This window comes from Chlamydotis macqueenii, chromosome 2 (assembly GCF_036417535.1).
Source record: "Chlamydotis macqueenii isolate bChlMac1 chromosome 2, bChlMac1.mat, whole genome shotgun sequence".
In the NCBI taxonomy this organism is placed as follows: Eukaryota; Metazoa; Chordata; class Aves; order Otidiformes; family Otididae; genus Chlamydotis; species Chlamydotis macqueenii.
Window position 1 is genome coordinate 20,117,611 of NC_141557.1, and position 25,516 is coordinate 20,143,126.

Here is a 25,516-nt window from a genome sequence, read left to right on the forward strand (position 1 = left end):
ATGGAATAGAAAAAAAAAATATCTTTCAACAGAAAACTCAAAGTTTTCTTTGTAGTTTTATGACATGCAGCAATCTAGTAATAGGACCCATTTTTCTGTCTAGTCATAAATCAACAATTGTAATGCTCTTAAAGATGTACTTATACAGCTGGCTACCATGACTTTATAGCAATTTAAACAAGTAATTCACATTTTTCATAATCCTGATGTCATATAAACAAACATATATAAGGATAGGCATGATTAGATGCATTTTCCACATTCCCAGAAACGGTTGTGTTGGTTTGTTTGTTTTTTTCTTTTTCTTTCCCTCTGGCAAAAAATTACCCAAATCAATGATTTTTTTTTTTTTTTTGTGAAGTTATAATCTTACTGCAGCCCCATAAGGACACATTTCAATACTGCGCTTAGTACAGAAATTCCCTTAAGCCTGTGAACAGACATAGCTATCTGCCTGAATCAGCTATTGCCTCTTTCCCCACTAAAGATGGCCATTAGGCCATATTAAGACCAAGCAGACTTTTCAGGACACACTGAATACACCTAGTTCTTCACTTTCAGGAACTGTGAAGGGACTTCTATTTTCTTGTTACCAATTCACAAGAGATGCTAGCTGTGCTGGTTGGGGCTTTTGTGCTAGCTTGCCTGTAGGGACGGGGTTCCACCCAGTTGTGCAGTTATGCGACTTTCTGTCATACAAGGACTCATCTCATTACTCCAAAATAGGAGATAGAAGAATGCATGGCAATACTTACATGCACAAAAACATGTGAGGACAAAATATGTCTTTTGACTGACCTTTTGATCTATGGCTCAAAGTCATAATATTAAGCACGCAGTTCCAGCTGTGTGGAAGCTAGGGACATTAGCTTAAAGAAAGACAATCACCAAAAAAACAAACAGACTGCTACACATACTAAAGGAATGATGTTAGATTATTTGAAGTCAAAATATTGATAAGCATGCTAGTGTGCCACAGAAAATAATGATGAGATGACAAGATCTCTGTAAATCTATTCAAAATAAGCTCTCCTTTCTGCTACTCCTTACATTTCCTTTTGATTGAAGCTTCTCCTGGTACATTGTTATCTTTGGAGATCACCTGTTTCACATTGTTGCCCAATAAATATACTTTCAGTTCTTGCCAGCTTAAAAGACAAGTTGACTGCTTGCTAAACATAATCTTTTTTCACAGTCCCAATTCTACATTAACGTTCTGAGGTGACAAAGTTATTTGTCACATTATCAAAATGCATAGCTTAATTGTTGCAACACAAGCATCGTTGTCCTGCAGAATTGCAGTTCAGTTGCAATACAATTAATGGGCATATCAGACAGCTATGCATTAGTGATAACTACTGGTAAGCTGCCTGCCAACCCTGTTCTGGTGTTTGCTTTTGCAGCAGGCAAATTTCTGATGCATCCAGGGAAAGCAACTGACTGCTGAGGGCAACGCTAAAGCAATGTTGAAGAATAGACAAAAAGAAGTCAGTATGCCCTCAACAAAAAGCCACACATAGTACCCTCTGACCATCCAACTAGCTGTCATAAAGGGGGTATCACCAACAGGCAGAGAACTCACTTCAGAAGTTTCTCAAAGTTGAACCATGCCTTGTTAGTGCCAAGCCTCTAGTAGCAGAGGACAGTAACCCTACATTTTGGAGCTGGAGGATTGGAGTCCTCAGCTCTTCTTTATGCATCTTAAGAATTTGTTGTGGCTTAGTCCCACTCAGCAGCTAAAAGACCACACAGTCACTCACCCACTCCCCCTCAGCAGGATGGGTAGGAGAATCAGGACAGAAAAGACGGTGAAACTGGGTTGAGATATAAACAGTTTGAGAAAGCAACAGAGGAGGAGGAAAAAAAAAACAAAAAACAAAAAAAACCCCAAAAAACCAAACAAAAAAAAAAAAAAACAACCCAGAGATGGAAAACAGAAAATACTTAGACATGTAATTCACAGTACAATAGCTAACAGAGGATCCTGATGCCTGGCTCCTTTCTGAGTAGCAGGAAGCTCCTTCTCAGCCCCATCCCCACTTTATACACTAAGCATGATGTCCCATGGGATGGAATAACCCTTTGGCTAATTTGGGTAAACTATCCCAGCTGCTGGCTAATCCCCCAGCCACAGATGCCACCAGCTCCAGTGCCTCTCCCAGCTCAGGTGAAAATTAACTCTATTCTAGCCAGAACCAGGACAGAACTACACTGTTTTTTTTTTTTTTTCTATAAGGAATATTTTTTATCTAAGGAAAAGAGGAAGAACAATTTTACTATGGCTCATAGTCATCTATGATTATTGGATTTGCAAGACCAAACAGTGTCTCTATTAGATAGGCAACTTCATGCAGACCATGTCAACAAGACCAAACCTCCCAAGCCGCTATGGAAGGGACAAAGACTACCACACATCCTCATTTTCAGTGACTGCTCATCTAAAGGAGCAAGGCTGAAAAGGCCTCTCCCAGGGAACAGTTTTGTACAAGCAGCACAACGGCAAACACAGCAGAATCTGAGTGATCCAAGAGGAGCAGCAAGTTAATAATGGTGCTTACATTTCATTTCGCTTCACAAGACATCATCCAGAAGCAAAACCAGGAAAAACATACCCGAGTGTGGCATCCTGAAAACATGACTACAATGTAAAAACCCCAAACTGTAAATATATTAGAAAAAAACAGACATCTAAATGGGAAATACTGAATAAAAATGCATGCCTTTATTAGTTTTCAAATATTTGATAAGTTTAAACTGCTTTTGTGAGCGAAGCTGACCTTTAATATCTACACCGACTGCCAAAATTACTAAATTTAAAAGAAAACAAAATGCCAACACTGCTATACTTAAAAACAACTACATTTCAACCTCAGAAATATTTGAGAATCTTCTTGACTGCCTAGCCAGTACCACATTTTTCCCTGAAATATAAGTACTTTCAACTTGTGAAAGGAAAACATGTCCTATAAGATTCTTGAAAATTCTGATCCTTACCATCTCCCCAGTCTTAACAAGAATATGTGATAGAAATAGGTTAGGTTTCTGTCAATAAAACATATATACGAAACTCTGTCTCCAAACTAGAAACCATCACATGGATTTAAATTCTTTTTTCTACTTTTTTATTTCACAGTAAAACACACAATTTACTACAGAAAATCCACACTTTACCATTGTTTTCTAGTCTGCATAAAATGCAATTAAACCTATTGTAACAACTGATAATTATACTGCTATAATGTGCTGGTGTTTATATTTCAAGATGTACATTTATGGACAGGTATTACTTGTGCTCCATTTGAGTTTACAGCAAAATTGTGTTTTCTCAATAAACAACAGTGATGATGGAATAAACCCCACATAGTGAAAACAGCATGTCTCAAACAATGAAATGATTCCAACTACTCCTTTCAAATGTCCATAGTGCTTGATAAGAAACACTTGAGTTACTCTTCATGTAGGGTGAAACCAGCTGTATGTCTCATAAACATCTATCCCATTCCCTCCCCCTGCAATGGAAATAGATTAAAATTATTTACGAAAATCGTAATAAATACATTTTTTTCAGTTGGAGTCCTAGGGCTAGATTTTAAAGCACACTGAGTTCTGAGAAGTACCAGAGTATGCAAGGTGCTCCACCAAACTCTTTTGTCATTTGCTGAGTGAATACATATGAAGTAAAGCCAAATATTATTTCTTGGACATTTTCACAGCTGAATGCACAGCTTTCTCATCTCAGTGTTATCAGAGCCCACGTTCATACCTGAAGTTGGAATTAACAACTACAGCAGTCCTAAAAGCTATAACTGCAGAAACATGAAAAAAAGTACTTGTAAAAACTCAGAAATTCTCCTTAAAGAGAAATTTTTATGTATCTAATCAAGTTGCTGGCTAGTTGTTAATTGGGAGTGTAAGCATGTGTCCTTCAAAGTAAAAAAAAAAAAAAAAAAGAAGGGTTTCTCTTTCACATTACAATCTAAAAGAAGCCAATAATGTAGTATGATGGCTAAGAACAAAAGTCTTCTCAAAGAAGGCCTGAAGGCTTTTTTTTTCCTGCAAATGTGGACATAGGTCATATAACTATGGAGAGTAACATCATTGCTGCCTTAACCCAGCTCTGACCCTTGAAACAAGGTACAGCTCAGAGCTGTTAAGATGGAAGAGACAAAGCAGTAGTCACTGCAGGTAGGAGTGTCTGATGTGGACAGGAAAGCAGGTGTGCAGTTCATACAATAATTGTTCTGATCATTAAGAAGGCCCAAAAGTCTCCGAGTCTAATGGCTTACAGAATAGCTCCCAGGGAATAAATGCGGGCCATAGGTTAACAAACACAATTTTCCCCTTAAAATACTGTTTGTAATGCATTTTGTGAGAGGTAGAAATTAGGGGAAAGGAATCTGCAAGTAAAATGTGTTAATACGTGTAATGCCTCCTAATCACACTTCATAGAAATCTACTCGAAAGAAGGAAAATCTGCATTTTAGTGTATAGGATTGAGAGAGATGGAATCTCAGAATCTTTGTAACAATCCACAGATATTTTTATTCCTTTATATTTCATGCCTCCCCCACAAAAGGCAAGGAATGAAAGCAGAACGTAAGCTGCAGTAAAAAGAATGGGCCTATAGAAATGGACTTTTATTGCACTATTAAGCCATTGCCAAATAACACCTTCTTTTATTTGGCTTCACTATAACTAACCAGTGAGACATATGAAATCACACATCTAATGCTATTCAGCTGAGGATATAACAATTATGCAGCTAGCTCACTATAATTAATAAACTCTTAAATTAATAATCAGTTCTTTATTTGAAGAAATGATAGTGTAATACCACACTCATTTTTAGCAGGCCAGTTAAGTCCTTTGATTCTTAAAACAGCCACCATTTAAGCTCTCTTCAACAGCCTTTAGAGTCTCTCTGCTCTCAGATGTGCACGCACATACAAGTCTGCCACGTGCAGCAGCTTGAAATCAGAAGTCACTATTTCTACTTGAGCAAACAGCTACAAAAGGACTTTTCAAGGTAAGTGGCCCCAGGCATCAAGGGTCATGATAGAGTTTTACAAGGCCTGGCTTTCTTTTTTCAGGTTGGTTAAAAGCAGAGTTACAGGCTATACTCCAGCCTGAACAGATTTTGTAGTACTGTAATGGGTGAAGTGAAAACACTTCTAACAGGAACTGCAGGGCAGACCCTGCCTGCTAAGTTATACCAACGTTGTCTCTGGAAATACAAGGCAACTTTGAACCCACTAACACTTGAAGGAGAAGCAGCATTTGCACTGATGGCCCTATCCCCTTTCTCTTCACCCCCTGCTTTTTAACAGCTGAGATTAGGACCGGCCGCTAAGGCAGAGTAAGAACTGCACGCTGCTGATTCTGGTTACCTTACCATTTCCTGGGGACACACTAGAAAGACATGACAAACAACTGCTTTTCCAGACGGAAGTAGGAGCCTATTTGAATGTCACTATCAAAATGACACACAGGACATGTGAAATTATTACTACATTATGGGATAGTGGTAGTAGTTCTAAAATAAAAGCCCTGTCTAGAATAGTCACTGCAATGTGCTGAAAGAGGAAGAAGCTGTTCAAAATAAATGGAAGTAAAACACATAAAACCAAATATCTAGTTTTGAGGTGAACTTTTCATGAAAACAACAAATACTATTTTCTATTTGTTCAGTATTTCATTATATGTTCTTATCATTAAATCAAAGATTTGCCACTAAATTATCAGTTCAAGAGGTAGGAAGGAAAAAAAAAAACCCTTCTAATTAATTTATATGAGAAGCAAACTCCTATCTAGTCCTAAATACTTTTTTCCCCACCACTCACACCTGGAACCGTCTCCTCAGGAGCAAGCATATGCATGAAAAAGCTTGAAGGTTGGGGCTGTCAAAGCCAAATGACAACAATGACAGAAGGAAGGGGGAAAGGATGTGAATGGAGCCAAGGCCAAGATCATAAGGAGGAACGGGAAGTGGGTGAAGAAATTTAGGTCCCAATCCCTGCAGAAGAGGAGGCTCCGGGGAGACCTGATAGCGGTCTTCCAGTACCTCAAGGGGGCCTACAAGAAAGATGGGGAAAGGCTGTTTAGTAGGGCCTGTTGCGATAGGACGAGAGGTAATGGTTTTAAAATAGAGGGGGGTAGATTTAGATTAGAAATTAGGAAAAATTTTTTTACGATGCGAGTTATAGAACACTGGAACAGGTTGCCCAGAAAGGTGGTGGAGGCCCCATCTCTGGAAACGTTCAAGGCCAGGCTGGATGAGGCTCTGAGCAACCTGACCTAGTCAGGGATGTCCCTGCTCCTTGCAGGGGGGTTGGACTAGATGACCTTTGAAGGTCCCTTCCAACCCTAACCATTCTATGATTCTATGATTCTATGAATTCAAAACTGACAAAGATCCATGGGAACCTGTTTATTTCAGTGGCCTTGGTTTCAGAAAAAAGGCTGATATCAATCTAAACAATTTGCAAGGGTAATGAATTTAGCAAGGACTGGCTTGAGACAAGGTTGTTGCCAAGGAAGGAATGATGCTATAATGAAGAAGCTGGCAACAGACAAGTGATTTTTCGTAATGTGACTCAGACAACAGTAGCATGCATTCTGTTTCCAACTGTTGAGTATGCAAACCACGTAGCATCATTTTGTTTTCTTAAGACTCTCCAAAAGTCAGAGAGGGACAGTCATCATACCCACATTGCAGCACAGTCAAGATATTAAGAAAATCTGTATTCCCTATACTGTCTGTTAGAGATGCTAACGAAATTCCAGATGCAGACATTTCCTCTGACATTGACAGATCCCAAATAGGGACATCAGAATCCTTTATCGGAAGTAACAAACATAAAAAGGCTTACATGGCTTGATTCATGTGCTTTTCATGCTCTCTTAGCAGTCTTCCTTCAGACACACAGATAGGAAATGGAAATTATGGATGATCAGTAGCTTTGGATACAACAAAGTAGATAATAGCAAGAAGAAAGAGGAATTATATTTAATTTTTAATAATGCTACTGGGAACATGTAAAACTAAGTGACTAAATAGCCTCCTCTTAATGTGAAGCTGTGCTGTCAGTAGGACGATTCCAGTCCTTTTTGCTGCTGCCTTCTTTCAGGTCCTACAGAATATTTCCTGCTTCTTCATCAGTGAGGACTGGCACTGGGTCACTCTAGGCTGATCTGGAACCTTTTTAGACCACAATTTACTTTGTTAATTACATTTCTCCAGCAGTAATTTCAACGTTCACTTTTAAATCCTTCATTGATTTTAATTAAGCCTGTGTAAGCTTCCAAACTTTTGTTTCAGAAAACAAAAAGCTGCTTACTGCACAACAACCAAAACCTCCATGCTCTCTAATGCAGCTGGAAACCAAATCTACTGTCACTTGCTGAAATTGCTTTGGACATATTGCCAGTAGCCCAACAAATCAGTAAGCATTAAGTGAAATAAAAGGGGAAAAAACAAGCTCTTCCAAGATATTATGAGCTGCAAACTAAGACATTGTTTCAAGGCTTTAAATTTATCTTTTTCTTATAATTTGTTTTCCTTATTGATTAATTCTTTGGATTATGGCTCTTCAGGTTACTTATTTATTTATTTTTTAATCAGGCCTTTATAAGCACATCTATACCATGTATTGCTGCATCATGCTAGAGATACAAAAGCTAATGTAATGCAACACAAAGGTAATAGATTAAGTTACAAAGGTAATACAGCACAAATGCTTAACTGCTGTACTAACATTGTACTAGCTTAAACACCTTGCTATACATCCTCATACGAGCTGTTGAGATACCTTTTAAGGTACTAAACTGGACAGCATAAAAGTGGAGAAAGACCCATTCATTTCTAGAACAAAAAAAAATTATTAATTGGCTAGGGCTGCTACCTAATCACAGCTCTAAAAACACCATTTAGTTGAACCGACATAACAGTTTATGAATTCTTCCAAACAGAATATTTCTGATATCCTTTCCTGACAGAATTAAAGTCACTTAATCTATACACATGCAAAACCCTTGCCCATATTATTGTCTTCTTGTAATTAATACTACCCAATGAAAATGTCTTGTGGAAAGAAAACCCACAGGCTTTGACACTTTACCCTTTGACTGTTGCTGTGCTACAACTTGTAAATATACTCAGGTATTTCAGAAGAGGAGCAAGGGAGGGTATGGGTGCTGCCTTCCATGGTAGAACACAGCTTTACAAAGCAGCTACCTTGAATTAGAGAGTTGCCCTGATATTACATATAAGTAATTATGGAAACATCCTGTCAGAACATGAGGAGCTATTTTAAAAGTAATTTCTGAGTGAAGCTGAATGATCAGTCAATGCAGGAATCTCTACAATTCAACAGAAACATGAGGAACAATATGAATTTCATAAGTATTTTAAGAATAAACCCATAAATTTATGACATTTACAGATACGGATAATGACATGTGAAGGAGATTAAGCCCGCAGTTGCCCTGGCTGTTACGAGCAATCAGCAATGGTACATGGTGCTATGGTATCAGACAGCAATAGTATCGCATGATGTACAGGGTTTCACATTCAGAATTTTAATACTGCATTTACAGCGGCCTGATTTGAGACCTAAAACAAGATCCCCTGAAAGACGAAAGGAAAAAGCCTTAACTAAGATGCACACAGGTCCAGCTGACTGAAAAACTTTGAACAGTCCTTTACATTTAAAAGGATATCATTAGGAATTCAACACTCAGAAAAAGAAACAAAAAACTTGCTTAAGAGGACAAGGAATAGAGCTTTTGCCAAAGTTAGACATCAACTTCTGGGAAAAGGACAACTCAATTATATTTGGGCAGAACTCAAACTAATAAAACTCCACCTCCTATTAGAAATACTGCAATTTATAGTAATCCTTGTGTGTAATAATTAATACTGACTCTGAGATGAATTTTCAACATTTACCAGCCTGATCAGTTTCTAAATGCTCTATGCTTTGAAACAATCCATTTAAAAAAAAAAAACTTTGCAACCAACTGCCAGTGTGTTTTTTATTTTGACTTTATGAAAGAGTACTATTTTACAAATCTTAGAAGCTTTATGGACTGAGCACATTTCATTAGGCTCAGAACTTCCACACTAATACATAATTTTTATCAAATACCGCCTTATAGCAACAAAAGGCCTACTTCCCCCTCTTAATCAATAATTTCCTCTTTTAAATTAGAAACTAAATATTATTGTATATTGTTCTCATAATCTTCCAGCTGCATGGTTTTGGTTTGAAAATGATTTTTTTTTTCTCTGTCGGTAAACGACTTTTCAGCTGGGGTTTGCAGAGTCCAATTATTCAATCTTTACATTGATAATAGGAGCTAAAACTGTGTTATAAGGAATAAAGACAAAATAAAACTACATAAAATTTTATGAGACTGAACATACATAGCAGCTTTTACAAGTCAATTGGTAAAAAAGCAGAAATGGATTGAAGTTTATTTTTTAACTTACAAGCATACAACAAAACCAAAAAATCATATTTTGTAGGAGAGGCAGAAAATAAAGGCTCGTCATGCATTAAAAATCTTTACTATGGTGTGAAAGCACAATATTATTGAAACTTTGCAATGCCACTATAAAGGCTGAATGTAAGATATATTCCTACTATTAAATTCTACAATAAAAAGTCATGGATCTAAGCCATAACTGATACCTAACAACCTCCCAGTGCTCAGTGAAGCAGTTGTTGGTTATCCTGGAGGCTTTCTGCCTTAACGTTAATTTATTTAATTTATTATTAAGCATCTGATCTGCAAAATTATTTAAGCACTTATTTGGCATTACATGTGGGCAAGTGCTTTGGCTAGTTATCTGTTATTCTATGAAACAGAACCTTACAGACAAACACAACTGTGGTCATTTTAAGTCTTGTTACCACTTCAGTGCAATTACTGCCCATAAGCCCCACAGTCAAAGTCAAATGCCTTCCTATATGAATATCAGAGTGATGTCAAGGCACATGGAATTATTTTTTTTTTCCTAAAGTTTGCAATTACCTTTTCCCTAAATATTTCTGATACAGTTTGTAAAGACAAGGGCAGGAACAGAAGGAATTGTAAGAGTTCACTAACAGAAATTAAGACAAAACAGAGTTTTAGGGGAAAGCTTATAAAAGAGCTACCCCCTTACAGAAATAGGAGAGGCAGTTCTGGAACGGACACCTGACACACAAATGACAGAGAAAGAAGCTTTACAGGAACTTTTTTTTTTTTAAACAGCTGTATGGAAATACAAGACATCAGAAACAGACAAGATGTGAGGAGATAAATAGAATGCAATTGTGTGAGCTGGTATTTGCCAATCATTTGCCTCTACAGTTCTTACAGATTGAGCTGCCCACTGGTGATGACAAGCGTAATCCCCTGTAACAGACATAGGGTAGTCCGAGTCACCCAATTTTGGCTAGAAGCACTGTGTTTCACTCTGCTTTATATCACCTTTGCCATTTAACAGGTGTTGTCCATAGGATAATTTTTGTTATCAAAGAGCTCTTCATTAAATGATGAACACATCTGCTGGCTCCTGTGCTGAAGGGGCCAGAGCAGCAGGAACAACCAGAAAAGCCTGACCAAGATTTCTGGCAGGCTCCAACAAGATGCTCCACTCTGTACACACTGATACTCCAGAGAACCAGGCAAACGTCACTCCAGCTATCCACTGGTTTTGAAAGTTCAAGAAAGTAAATTTGTAAGAGATGTAGGGGAAAATGCATGTGAGTATAATTTTCCTCTGAGGACTGGAAATATCCAGATAATGTTTCAGTAGCATTGGCTTACACCAGGCTGTAAATTTATAACCATCCTCACACCCTTAACAATCTCAGATCCTATCTTGGGTTAACATTGGGTAAAACAGTTGCAGTTTTGATAATAAACTGTGTTTATCTTATATGCACAAAAGCCTTTCTCTTTAATAAGTAAAAATATTTTTACACACACAACCTGACCTTAGGAAGTAACATAATTATACAAAGAGTTCTTGATTTTGGTTTAGTAGATCACCCACTTTAATTTGGTCAGAGTGGGATTAATTTTGTGGTGCCTTTTTATTTCTTTGTTTGGTACTTCTTCCGCTATTAACAATGGTAGAAACACTCAGGCAGCATCTCTACCATAAGGACTATTTCAAATAATTCCTCCATCTGCTGCTCAGGAATGTTCCTTTACTGAAGGAAGATTTGTCAAATATTATCTCATTAGATTTTAATACAGTTTTTACAAATTGCTTGCTCCAGCTTCAGTGGGGCTATACGTGACTGAATCCCCATCCTCAGATAAACGCGAGAAACTCACTACAGGATGACTGGGAGTCATTGCCTCAAATGTCTCAGGCTGAAATAGCCTACTGCTCTGCTGATATGCGTCAGTGCTTTGGGTCCCTTGCTTGCTGTGGAGTTATCTGACGGATTTAGCATTTGTCAGCTTTTTAACAGCAGTTCCTTGTTGTAGTTCTTATATAAGACGTCTACCTATGCAGAACATTTTCTATTCATGTTTTTTTTTTTTCCTGCAACAACTCTGAATTCCTTTTTTTTTTTTTTTCCCGGATTTGTATTTGTGCATTTTCTACTGCATAGAGTATGTGGACATTTCTGGAGACTTCTTAGTGTTAGCTGATAAAATGTCTCAACAGTCAACTCACCCAGCTTTGTAAATCTAAAAATGTAAACATTTATATCTGAGCTGATCAACCCAGGCTCTCTTTGTAGCAACATATATATATTGACATATAGAGAGTATTAGACACAGGATGCAATCCATCTAACCTACTTTAAACATCTGCCTTCAGTGTTCATAGACTCTGCTGACTATATTGATTACATCTCTACTGACTATATATGAGTTTAGGCTGACAAACATGGACATAGATGTTGGCACAGCTAGATGAATTGTACCATTTGTATATAATCTATTTGTTTTACTTGTAAATTTGCCTGCAGGCTATGCCCATGCCTGTAGTCCTTAGCAGAGTTATTTCAAACTCTGTGCACTTTCACTGCACAGTATCCCTTCCAGCACTACCATCAACCCATCGTGAACCAGCTAAGCTTTCGCAAAGCAATAACCATGGCACTCGGTCTTCTTTTGCTTTCCTTCACCAAATACTAATACTCTTATTTCTCTGTTACCTTTTACTTCTTACTTCTTGGTAGCATACATTTTATAAGTTATGCTTGTAAAGACACATCCTTTGAATTGAATTTTTCATGCGATGTCCAAGCAGTTACTGACATGTTCAGAGGCTGCTGGAGTAAATAGTGAACTTTGCCTATTAGAGGTCATCAGTTGTTGCTCTTACCTTGTTCAATTTATAATCTATCCCTCTACAATTCTGTGGCTTTCCTAGTGTAGCTTGCCTACTGCTAAGCATGCTGATTTTAATGTTTTTCCACATGGAAGTCTGACACAATTATTTGCTTTGTATTCTTCTGTAATTTCCACAGTATTCTTATTTCCAGTTTCACATACTTGTAGAAACATGTTCATTTCCAACATAATAACCTGCATGATATGGTACAGACAGCACCAAAGAAGTGTAACATTGAAGTTTCATCTTTTCATTTACATCTGTTTTTCTCTCTTGTGCCACTCATCTGTGCTTCTCAACACCAGTACAACAGCTTCCCCACTGGGAGATACTGCTGAAATTGCTGATCTATTAAATGGCTATTACTTATCTTAATAGTAGTGACCCCCAGCTTAATTTCTCCCTCTTTCCATTTCTCCCACAGTTGTTCTTCCCTCTAGCTTTTCCAGGATAATACCATCTTGCTACAATTGAGCGCTCCCTGTCAATTGATACTACGTTCAGCTACAGTCCACCTTTTCAGTGTAAAAACTTCTTTCAGCTCATTCATCTCATGAGGCTCCAATGGTTTTAAACTAAAAGAGGGTAGATTTAGATTAGATATAAGGATGAAATTCTTTCCTATGATGGTGTTGAGACACTGGAATAGGTTTCCCAGAAAAATTGTGGATGTTCCATCATTGGAAGCATTCAAGGTCAGGTTGGATGGGCTTTGAGCGACCTGATCTAGTGAAAGACATCCCTGCCCATGGTAGCGGGGGTGGAACTAGATGATACCTTCCAATCCAAACCATTCTATGAAGTTCTCAGTTTCAATAATCTACTAGCCTTGATTTCTGTATCTGCTATGTGTTGCAAAAATCCCCAGACTTTACCAAAAAAATAAAAAAAAAGAAACCAAGAGAGAGAGACTTGAAGATACCTTCAAGAATTCCCTAATAAAATACCAGCAATGTACCCATACTAAGTTGTCTGCACTTCTCAATAAAATCTGACAGACCTAATGTATTATTTTGTAAACAGCTACTTAACTATTTCCTTGATAGCATAATTCTAGAGAAAAGTTCCATGACCAAAATACTGTTTTCCCAGTATATAATAATACAGAGGTATTTTATTTAATTTTATTTGCTGTTTTCCTTGCTGCTACTAAATATCTATAGTTAAATGTGAAAGTCAAATATCTTTTATGTTCCTAAGCAGTTTGGTTCTATTACACGTTCTTGATTTACAGGTTACATACAATAATATTCAGTTATTTCATGGAAAGAACAGAGACTGAGACTAGTTTAAGACCCCTCATTACCTCTGATCATTCAAACCATCAGTAGAAATTCCAAAAAGGTAAAATTAAAGCCTTTATTAATCTCAGCAACAAAGTTTAATGAAAATTTGTAATAATCTGGGTTAGCTACCACTGTTCTCTGCAACGCTGCTACAGGCATAGCAATACCATAGAGAAATGTTCTGTCAATGAGAGAGGCCATAAAAGGAAAAAAAAAAAAATCTTAAATAATTCACAATACCTGATACAAGGCTGCACTAGAGAACATTGACTGATAAACAAAAAAATAAGCCACAGAGAGTAAACAAGAGGGACTTGAGCAGGGAAAATTAATACAACCAAGTATGAAGCGTTGCTCCATGTTGATTAGGATGTGGGGCCACAGAGCTTCAAGGACTCCCATGAGAAGGGCTGTGTTACTGCCTGGAGAACTGTAGCACAGAAAGGGTCTTCCCACCTCCACAGCGACCAAGCTTTGTTAGGGGTATCAGTGATAGGCAACGAAACAGGCTTCATGAACTTAGCTCCCTGACATTCGCAACATGACTCACTAACTCACGAGTGGTTTATTACAGAAATAACAACACCTGTGTCCTGTAGAGCACAAACTTTAGAAAGTTTCACAAAAAACAAAACTCAACTTTTTTTGTGCTATCTACTGTTATTAAAGCTTTGAGAGCTCTCCTGAGGTTGCTTTGAAAATGCTCTCTACAGGAATGTGGGGAGACAGATGCCCAGATCCCAAAGAATGACAAATTACTAATTATGTCTTACCTCCTAGTTATGAATTAAATAGCCTTATCAAATACAAGCTAAGGACAACAGTGAATTAAGCCCTCGAACTAGTTATTTCCACTCCTTGTTCTTCCTTTCTTTAGTCAAACACAATCTGTGCAGCAAAACCATTCAGAAGAGGAAAAAAATATTAGTTAAAACAAAGAAAAAGTTGAGTTTTACACCTCCGCAACTTCAAAGTCATCTTAACTCATCTAGAAACCCTACTATGCCATAACGCACTCTCCATGAAGAATGGCAGAAACCATTTGGGTAGACATTTTTATTGTGCCATTGTCCTCCACTTTCCTTCTAACAAGGTTATTTAATTTATAATTTGGAAGTAAAACCAGTTTGTAGTCTTGTCATTAGCATAATTAATCATATCCCGTTCTCCAGGAAGTGGACATCTGTCATGTGGGACTCCTGCACACATTAACTTTGTCATTCTTTTTATCGCAGAATAACCTCTGGAGGTGTTCCAGATCTCTAATAATAGAAATGCCATTGTAAAATCTTGGTTACTAAGAAACAGTAGACCATATGGTACAAAAAGCACTTTGAACTTGTCTTTAGCAGTTGTTAGGCTGTAAGCCACACTGCACCACCAATGACTTACAGTAACAAAATTTGCAAATGTAGCCAAAGCAAAACATTTATCAGAGAGTTAGGACAGAAACAAATCTTTTCCTGCTAAATGGATTTAGGAGTCTTAAAGTTGTAGAAAAGGTTGGATTCTGTCCTGGATTGACAGGATGACTTACAGATGCTGGGCTTTATATCAAGATAATATTTTTTAAGCTATTATTGACTAGATCTTACTTTTTCATGCTTAATTTTGAAGTTGAAAATGATGGAAGTGTCACATGACAGACAGAAGTATCTCTGTGCTCATGTCAGTGGCCTATAGTAAATGAACTGATGTCAATGTCCTCTTTAACTTGACAATAATCCGTAGATCTATTCACAGCAATATTATTTTATTTAGTAATGTGGAGCAAAAACAAGAGTAGAATTATCATAAAGTATTCCTTTAACAGCAAGAGAAAAGAGTGCTGCAGAGCTGCAGCTATTCTTATATGCTTACATGCTTTATTTAAAAAAAAAAAAAAACACAAAAAAAACAACCCCAAAAAACCAAACAAACCGAAACACCAGAATTACCCGAATGCTCTACACCAAAAGGAAAAAATGTTTCCCTCACAAATTACTATTACACAGCTCTCCTTAACTATATTCCCAAGTCTTTGGGGGCAGATGAAGAAGACTGATGACTGTAGCATAATAGTGACAATAGTGGTAAGAATTCAGGGCTTCCATTAAAAGTGAAGGCCGAGCAGAGTGACTACACAAGAAAAATTACTTGGAGAAAGATTGAACTTTGTGAAATTTTAAGGAACCAAGTTCAGCAGTATGAATAAGGGAACTTTTACAGAATGAACACTGTCCCCACTGCTGCTGTTTTAGCTGTGCAGGATCCATCCCACTCCTTTCTTTCATGCCACACAGCTCATGCACTTGATTTTGGCACCTCATCAAATGCAACTCCTCTAATAAGAGAATACAGAACTAGGCAGAATGGAAATCAGACAAGTCTCAAAATCTCAATCAGTAGTTCATGGTTCATCTGATCCAGATCAGCATCAAAATGTCACTGCTGATCAAGAAGAAAAACCCTGGTACTGAAGTCACTGCATAATTCTGCATCCTTTTTAACATTCAGAAACCCCTGTTCCAGCTCCTACTCTTGTTGAGACACTGGCTGCAATTCTTCCCTAATCTTTTAGTCATACCCTCCCCATTCAGAGCTCCAGTGGGACATGGGCACCCCTGATCCTGGCCAGCTGACCACTTATAGCATGAGAAGAAGAAACCTTGACCAGTGACAGGGTAGGACTGGTCTTGGTGATGGTTGCCCCTATTTCTGTTTGCTTGTTCTGTCCCACCTCTAGGCTGAGCACCACCAGTCAGGGTCCATAAACTTGCTGGACACATTCAGGGACCAGAGGATGATGTGGGTGCGCTCTCTGTGATACTGCCCTCTGCGTTTTTGTTTTTTTTTTTTTACCATTACTCATTTTCTCATTTGTTGTCTTCCACGTCATCTCACTTTCCTCTGGTCTCCTCTTTGTCTTTCATGGAGGTGGAACGAGAGGGGAGCAGAAGAGGTTGGGGGCTGTTCCTAATCCAGGAGATGGGTGTAAGCAGCAGCTAGCAGTGTTGGGAGGGAGAGCCCCAACCATGAGCTATCAGTGGTGCCCAGAGCTGCAAGACTAGGAGCTCAAAGTGTGCCATATCTCCCATCTTACCCCACAGAAGGAGGAGAGGAACACCATTGTACTGTTCCAGACACTGTACCACATCAAGAGAACACATCACAATGGGTTTGCCTCACAGGTGACAAGTTACATACTTCTAGCAGCACTTATCTTTGGATAGTAAATCCTTTGCTTCCACACAGGCAAAGCCTAAGTTTCCCTCCCTGTTTTGGCTCCAGCACTATCTCCACAAGTGCAACTGCTCCAGACACACACACACACAAAAGATTTCTGGGGGAAATACCTAAATAGAAAATGATTAATGCTATAAAGTCTTACACTGAGAGGGTTTTACAACAGTTCAACTTGAGCAGCTGGAGGATTTTCATCATATCGATATTTTGTAATTTTCTTTTGGTGGAAAGCAAAATTTCCTAAATAAATGCTGCAGTTTATCTCTTGACATATATAAGGGGAAAAAGAGTATTCTAAATAGCTGCAAGAAACTCTTCTCATATTACTCAAAGTAAATGGTTAGAAAGCCACTTACCCCCAGTTGCCACAGTAATTTCACGTAGAAAATGGCCATAAAATGGAAAATCGAAGGACAGATTCACTCTCTGAAAGGAACAACACCAGAAAATAAAGCAAATATTGTGCAGAAAAGTAAGAGAAAACAAAATGAACAGTCTTCCACTTCAAACATCTGTTTCATTTCTTTTTATTTTTCACTGGAGCCTTGCTATTCTTGGTTTGGAATTGCCAATAGCTAACTGGAAACAATTCTGTGTAGCACTTAGACACCTGGAAGCAGTAGGTCTTCATAACTGAAGACTTCAGAAAACAAAATATATCAGCAGACATTGTAACCCTCTCATAAGAATGAACTTAATAAAGATTTATAGAGTTTTTCCTTAAAAAAATGTTGCTTTAACCTCTTTCTTAAGAGAAGCCATCAATATTTAAGGCCTTAGTAATACCTAAGTTTTACAGGATGCTCACTCCCTTGGCTGCAGGTGGTTTGCTCCTCTGCAAAATGCTCCTTCAGATTCAAGCACTCTCCCTGACGTCCTACTGCTACCTGGGTGCTTATCTGATGAAGGCTGGTCACTGGAAGGCAAATCCTCCATCAAACCCACATGACACCAGTTGCCAAATCTCTCTGTACTGTTAACTAGGAGCTGAAACAATTTATAAAGAAACACTAAATGGAAGTATTAACAATCTCTACTTAAAGTACTTATTGAAAAATAGAAGAGGAAGGAAAATATTTTTTCTCCAGTCAGCCTACAGGTGACTATTCTCTATCAGCTGAATTCATGGCTGAGAACTGTGATTTGGAGAACAGCTCCTCACCCAAGCTCTCCATAAAGTACCATTCAAATCCAAACTCATTTCCCCTCTCTGACGATGGTTCTCTCATTTCCCATCTATTCTACTCCTTTCCCAAAGCTCACTGATTATTGTGGCCACCCATAATTATCACTTGGTGTGCTACATGGTTAAAATCTGAATGGATTGGTAGTCATGACAGAAAGGAGTGTTGAAATTCCAGTAAGGTCTTTTCAGTGTTTAAATGTAATATCCCATAAAACTCACATAACTTCCACACTGGCCTGAAGTCCAAATAGGAAATGGGTATGCAGCCCATTATCATCTGTTCTTTAGAAGGAGTTACTACAGTAAAAATTGGTGTGAAGAGGGGTTGTTAATTACTTTCTCTCAACTATAACCTTTGATGTATGTCTCCACTTAAGAAAGGGCAACAATCCATATATTGAAAAAAAAATTAAAAAAAAAAAAAACCCAAAACATTTTGTCTTTATTTTCCCTACCATTATTTCTATCCTGGGTTTACTATTTTCAGATTATATTCGAATATTTCTTCTGTTGGGAAGAATTATATTTACATCCAACAAAAATGTTTAAAGAATTATTTAGGATGAAATTAACAGCTGAAGATTTACAGTGACTTTAAATTAGATTTTCTTTGCACTTATGTGGAAGACAGAATTTTGACAGGATTTATTAGCACTTTTTTGTTTGTTTTTAATTAGAATGAAAAATCCATTTGCATTGTTTTAATTGGACCGAGTAGGTTCTAATGACCTTTTCTGTACATACATAAATATAGACACATGACTGAACATTTCTAATCAAAATGACACATGCAAAAGACATCTCATGAATTAACTTAAACAAATTATTTTTTCCATGTTCTAAAGTTTTCACTACTGAGGTGTATGTTTTGTTCATGCATGCACTCCATTTAAATTATGTCCTTGCTCTACCAAACACTGTTAAAACCCAATTTTCTGACTGACCTTTCCGTCTTTCCTTTATACAGTATTGTCCGTTTCACCTATTAGCATTAACTTTCTGAATAACACAATAACGATTAAACAAGTGTGCCCCCTTAACAGTCTTCTAAATTGCTGTAATATAAATATTAATACAAAGATATTTGCAATAAAGACTTGATCCTATGCCCACTCAAGCCAGATAGAGATATCCCATTGACTTCAATCAAAAAGTGATGCCTTATATCCTGACAGTGTAAAAATGTTTAATATAGACAATTGTTTAATGTAATACTGTAATAAAGAGCCAAGGGGATTTAAGGAATGTTTTAAAGTGTAATAATGCAACAGCCACTAGAAATAAATGTGTTTTTATTTTTGCTGCTAGGAAGCACACTTCCTTTTTCAGAAAGAATATCAGAATTTTCAACCCACTGGAGTAAAAATGTTTTTTCCATTCATAAATAATAGAATGGACTGACAGGAATGGGAACTGCATTTCCAAGTATGAGGTGATCCTGTATCTATTTCAGTGTTTGAGTAATCAACTATTAAACATCTAATCTAAACACTGTGCTGGTTTTGGCTGTGATAGAGTTAATTTTCTTCATAGTAGCTAGTATGAGGCTACATTTTGGATTTGTGCTGAAAACAGTGTTGATAACACAGGGATGTTTAGTCACTGCTGAGCAGTGATTACACAGAGTCAAGGACTTTTCTGCCTCTCACCCCACACCATCAGCAAATAGGCTGGACATGCACGAGAAGGTGGGAGGGGACACAGTTGAGAAAGCTGACCCCAACTGACCAAAGCGATATCCCGTATCATATGATGTCATGCTCAGCATATAAAGCTGGGGTAAGAAGAAAGAGGTGGGGGATGTTCAGAGTTACAGCTTTTTTCTTCCCAAGTAACCGTTAAGCGTGATGGACCCCGGTTTCCAGGAGATGGCTGAACACCTGTCTGCTGATGGAAAGCACTGAATGAATTCCTTGCATCTGTGGCTTTTGCTGTACCTATTAAACCATCTTTATCTCAATCCATAAGTCTTCTCACTTTTACTTTTCCTATTCTCTCCCCTGTTCTGCTGAGGGGGGAGTGAGTGAGCGGCTGTGTCATGCTTAGTTGCTGGCTGCAGGTAAAACATGACAAACATCTGGAGCATCCAAGCCACAGCTGAAGTTTTATTTTACAGTTAAGAAGGTTGTGGTAATATATTAAAAAAAGAAAAAAAAAAAAAAGCACTGTCATATAAATCCTGTAGTGCTAGGTATGTTTTAATTGTTCCATTAATATTTGTGTGTTTCTTTCCCCAAACAATGACTATGCTGTTTATAGAGACACACCATCTCACGGATTCTGTCTTTATTACTTCTTCCTATAGAACCAAAACCAACTGGCAGCTTCTGGGAACTCTTAGGATTGCATCCAAATGAAGGAAAACAAACAAATTTAGCATAAAATTTTTAGCATTCAAAAAATCTCTCATATTATTAGGAAAAAAATATTAAAAGTTAGATATAGTAATTAATTGGAGAATAATATTTAGAAATTGTCTGCATATAAATCACCAAGTCACAGAAGGATGTGCAAAATGCCCTTTTAAAAACAGGAAAGACAAAGTTTATCTCTGTAGAAGAGAAGGGAAGAGATTGCTGCTCTGTGATGTATGATCTGTTCAGAATATATGACTCCACAGTTGTTATACAGTTATAGAGAACAATTTTTTTTAAAAAAAAACTTAGTTGTGTACTACACGAGTGTTGTTTTCTCGGACACACAGAAGTAGTAAATTATAATTATATAATTGATTATTATATAACTATATAGAATATATTTTTATATAAATTATATTTTGTGTATTTTTGTTATATAAAATAATATTAAATATATAATTATTATATAAACAATTATACTCATAAATAAATTGTAAAGCCTTACAGGATGACTCATTGGTAATTCTTCATCCTTCCAGAGGGACATAAAACAAATCTTTGAAAAAGAGGTCTTTAAACCAGCATGTAGACATGGTTGCAGCCACTCAAGTTCACAGGCCAAGATCACAGAATCACAGAATAGTGTGGGTTGGAAGGGACCTTTAAAGGTCATCTAGTCCAACCCCCCTGCAAGAAGCAGGGACATCTCCAACGAGATCAGGTTGCTCAGAGCCCCCTGCAACCTGGCCTTGAATGTTTCCAGCGACGGGGCACCTACAACCTCTCTGTTCCAGTGTTTCACCACCCTCATTGTAAAAAATTTCTTCCTTAAATCTAGTCTGTCTCTACCCACTTTCAGTTTAAAATCATTACTGCTTGTCCTATTTCAGCAGGCCCTGCTAAAGAGTTTGTCCCATCTTTCTTATAAGCCTCCTTTAAGTACTGAAAGGCCACAATAAGGTCTCCCTGAAGCCTTCTCTTATCCAGGCTGGACAACCCCAACTCTCTCAGCCTTTCCTCTTAGGACAGGCGTCCCATCCCTCTGATCGTTTTTGTGGCCCTCCTCTGGATCTGCTCCAACCAGTCCATGTCTTTCCTGTACTGAGGGCTCCAGACCTGGATGCAGTACTACAGATGGGGTCTCACCAGAGTAGAGTAGAGGGGCAGAATCACCTCCCTCAACTTGATGGCCACGCTTCTTTTGATACAGCTGGCTTTCTGGCCTGCGAGTGCACGTTGCCAGTCCACATCTAGCTTTTAATCAACAGGTAGCCTCAAGTCCTTCTCGGCAGGGCTGCTCTCCTTTAACGCCTGGCCTTTGTTGATATCGGGGGTTGCCCTGACCCAGGCGCAGGACCTTGCACTTGGCCTTGTTGAACCTCATGATGTTCACATGGGCCCACCTCTCAAGTGTGTCCAAGTATACTTAGGTAAGTATGAATAGACATTTTTAGGCGTATAATCTCAGGGATCCAACTGGAAGCAAAAGTGCTTAGAACAAAATCATTAATCAACAGGTTAAAATTTCTCAAAGGAATTTCAATAATGTTTCGGTCCCAGGCCTCAGAAATTACTTTTATTAGCGAAACATGTATTACCTTATATAGGTATTTTTAATTCCTGTATTACTTTTTTTTTGCATGTTTTCATTTGCACCCTTAACACAAAGAGGTTCCCAGATGAAGAAGGCATGGCAGACACTTTTAGGTACCCTTGAGGTTTTCTTCTCATTAGAACAAATTGTCTTATGAAAACACCTGACACAGTGTTTTATGAAATCTACACCAAAGATATATAACTGCCTGAACTCTCTGCATTTACATTATCCCTGGCTCCTTACAGTCTTTTTGACTACAAGGAATTTTTTTTTTTTTTGTATTGGACTCTCTGTTAGTCACATGGAGTGGATTTATCACCTCATTCTGCTTTTTGTATTTTGAGCTAAATACCACAGCACTTCTTGCTGCCTCTTACATTCCTCTGAGCTCATCACCTGGCTGATGCCAGGGAGATAACAGATAAACTAACAGAAAAGATGAATTAAACTTGGCTTTTCTCTCAGCTTCAAACTGTTAAACACACCTGCATCTTTAAAAACAGTACAACTTTTAAATAAGGCATTAACTAGCTTTTGGTTTTAAACTGGCAAAACCCAAGGACTTTTTGTTCAAGCTAAGCTGGTGAATGGATGAAACAAGAACATCATGAAACACAATTTGGAGTTGTAATTTTCTGTATACGCTAATATTGGCTCTTCTATGTTTGCAGTTTCCAGCCAATAAGATGTGAGAATATAACTTGTAAATCGTGCAGCATTCAATTTCCCATGTAAGCATGTTAAGCCCATTATTTTCATGCTCATTTTACCAGGCAGCATGATTACAATAAGTTAAACAAGATTGTTATTTAAATTCTTTGTAAGATTTATTTGTTGATAACCTGAAATTATAATCACAGCTATCACTTCTGTTACTATACAACATTCTCATGAGTTTTATCAGTTCTCCCAAAAGAAAAATAGCATGATACCTTGTACAAAATGGAAGTGCAAACACAGATATACTCCATGGGAGATTTAAACTTCAGCAACTTAATCCTGAACCCTGTTGCTTGCTATTGAAGTAAATGGTAAAACTCCCTCCAACTTCAGCAACATAACCAGTTTGATAGTTTGTGATCCTTAAAAACAGAGGTGAATTTTAAATATATCTGTAAAGGTATATCTGAAGAACTATTATAGCAGATGCAAAAATGCAACCTGAAATCACTTGCTAGCAGCACTGTGCAGATTTTCATAGATTAACTAAAATTCAGAGTTGAAGCTCCGTGAACAGCAGTCACAATATTTAGTAATACTTCTGTGTTGGTCACTGGTGAAAAACGTCTATGTCTGCCAAAAAAAGAAAAAGGTATAACAACTTACCGCTGCTTGCCGATGGGTATTGGAAAGGATCCCATGAATCTTTACTTTGTCTTTCTCCATTTGGTCTATATTGACCCACAAATCCCGGCTGGTAGAATCATACGGGCCATATGTCCTTGAAGTATAATAATTATGATGTGTATCCTCCTAAAAGGGGGAAAAAGATCCACAGCAAAGATACATCTTAGTTTCACATAAAACTCACCCTCAAAATACTGAGTTCTGTTGCTCCTGGGAGCAGCAGCAAAGACTGCACTGCAAGTCAACAATGAAGAAAAAAGAACAAATTGCAGATATGTTGCAGAAGACAGTTCTGCTCCTAACCACAAGCAGTCAGTAAGGCAAACAGTTACCAGCAACCATCTTATATTATGATTATAATGCTCACCATCCCCAAATCCTGATCATAGAGTTCCTGGACCTACATCAGTGAAATCTACAGCAAAATGTGTGATGGCTTTCCAGGCACGATGGTCAGTAAGTTCCTGTAACAACTGCCATGCTCTAACAAAGTGATGAGTGGTACTCACAGCTAACACCTTAAAAAGAATTGTGTATTTTAACTTTTCCAAATATAGTTTAATAGAATACTCATTATGAGAACATCCAGAAAATGCCTAACAGCTATCTCCTTGAAAACCTCCAAAAGACTGTTTTACTGTACATTTGCCACTCAGAGAGAGACAAATATGTATATATTTGTGGAAGAAAGCTTCCTAGTTCTTGCAGTCTTTAAAATGACAGTAGTTGCAGTCATGCTCACATGCGACAGCAAATTCAAAGGTAAAATACAGGTAACCTATATGTGCCACAGGAGATTGTGCTAGTGGTCCATCAAATTCTGCAGCTTGCAGATATCAAATTCCACACTCAATGGTTCAGAAGATAGTCAGTCTTGAAAACGTCTGCGTATTTCAGTGACAAAGCTGAGACACTAACACTCAAAATACTCTATGTGCCACTCAACCTCTCTGCAATCAGTTTAAACTTACAATCATATACATTTAGCACAGTAAAAAAAAAAAAAAAAGAAGAATTACATTTTGTTATGCAAAATTAGTAAATATTTAAAAATCTAACTGTAGGAAATTTCAACATCTCTATCAAGGTCAGTAGCTATGATGGTCTGTATCTTCCTATTTAAGACAGTAAAAGAAAAAAAATAAAAATAGTGTGAGGTGACAGATGAAACACATCCCAGATTCCCAGTCTTCCTTAACTTGTCCCAAGTTGTTATAACCATAAAATATTTAAATCAATAACAGTGCCAGCTTTCTGTTGAAAGGCTACAAGTAATACTGTAAAAGAAGTACATGCTGATGTTTCTTAGTTCCTTCCTCTCTTCTCCTCTCTGCCAAAACAAAATAAACAAAGCCTCAAAGATAGTGTTTTAAAATCAGAATAAACTTAGAAAATAAATAGTGGCATAGAAAATGGAAGAGGTGGACTTAGAATTTAGAATTGCCCCCTGTGCTGGAGAAGTTCCTTTCCTGCAGCACCTCCTATACTCAGCGAGCAGCGTGGGACTACCCTCACATGGTGCCACGCAGACCTGATACCCCTGTACCATGCCACACTCCCCAGAACATACACAATCCATTCCTGCTGACATGGTCCTGAGCTGAAGATCCACTTGGCAAGGGCTTATATTCTAGATGAAACGGTTCATATTCTAAGGGAAATACATCGATAGGAAATCTTGTTTCAGCTGGAATTCATCCTACATTAACACCATTACTGATGCATTTTACTTAAACTGTTGCAGATATAATCATCTAATTTTCTCCTTGAGGTTATCTACATCTTCTACTGTACTTTATATGCTAGGATGTATTTCACTTTTGAAGGAACTTCTAACAAGCTCAGCAGCTCCAGGTTAGTCAGAAGTAAACATAATTAAAACTATACTGTCAGGAAAAATGACAAAAGCCAGCCACCTTACCAAATTCTTTTCTTCTTTAATGGTCAACAGAAACAGTTATTACTGTCATACATACAAAGGAGGTACTGTAAATTAAAAGATTTTGACAACAAAGTTATGTTTTCCCAGTCTAACTTATCATTCTGACAGAAAGCTCCGAGAGACAAAGAAGAAGAAATAATTACCAAAATAGCTTATTTCAGATAAACATGGAATATTTAAACTATAGTTAAAACTGTGCAGAGTTTTTGCATTTCCAGTTTTTCATAACT

The 25,516-nt window shown here is 37.6% G+C and overlaps 1 protein-coding gene across 1 annotated transcript in view; it reads right to left on the reverse strand.

Moving 5' to 3' along the window:
- PLXDC2 (plexin domain containing 2) overlaps window positions 1-25,516 on the reverse strand; it is a 278,317-nt gene that overhangs the window by 102,588 nt on the left and 150,213 nt on the right. Inside the window, exons 3-4 of the mRNA XM_086742185.1 lie at window positions 23,324-23,470; window positions 17,214-17,283 (exon numbers count right to left, since the gene is read on the reverse strand). Coding sequence (XP_086598311.1) covers window positions 17,214-17,283; window positions 23,324-23,470 — 217 coding nt within the window. The remainder of the gene's footprint in view (window positions 1-17,213; window positions 17,284-23,323; window positions 23,471-25,516) is intronic.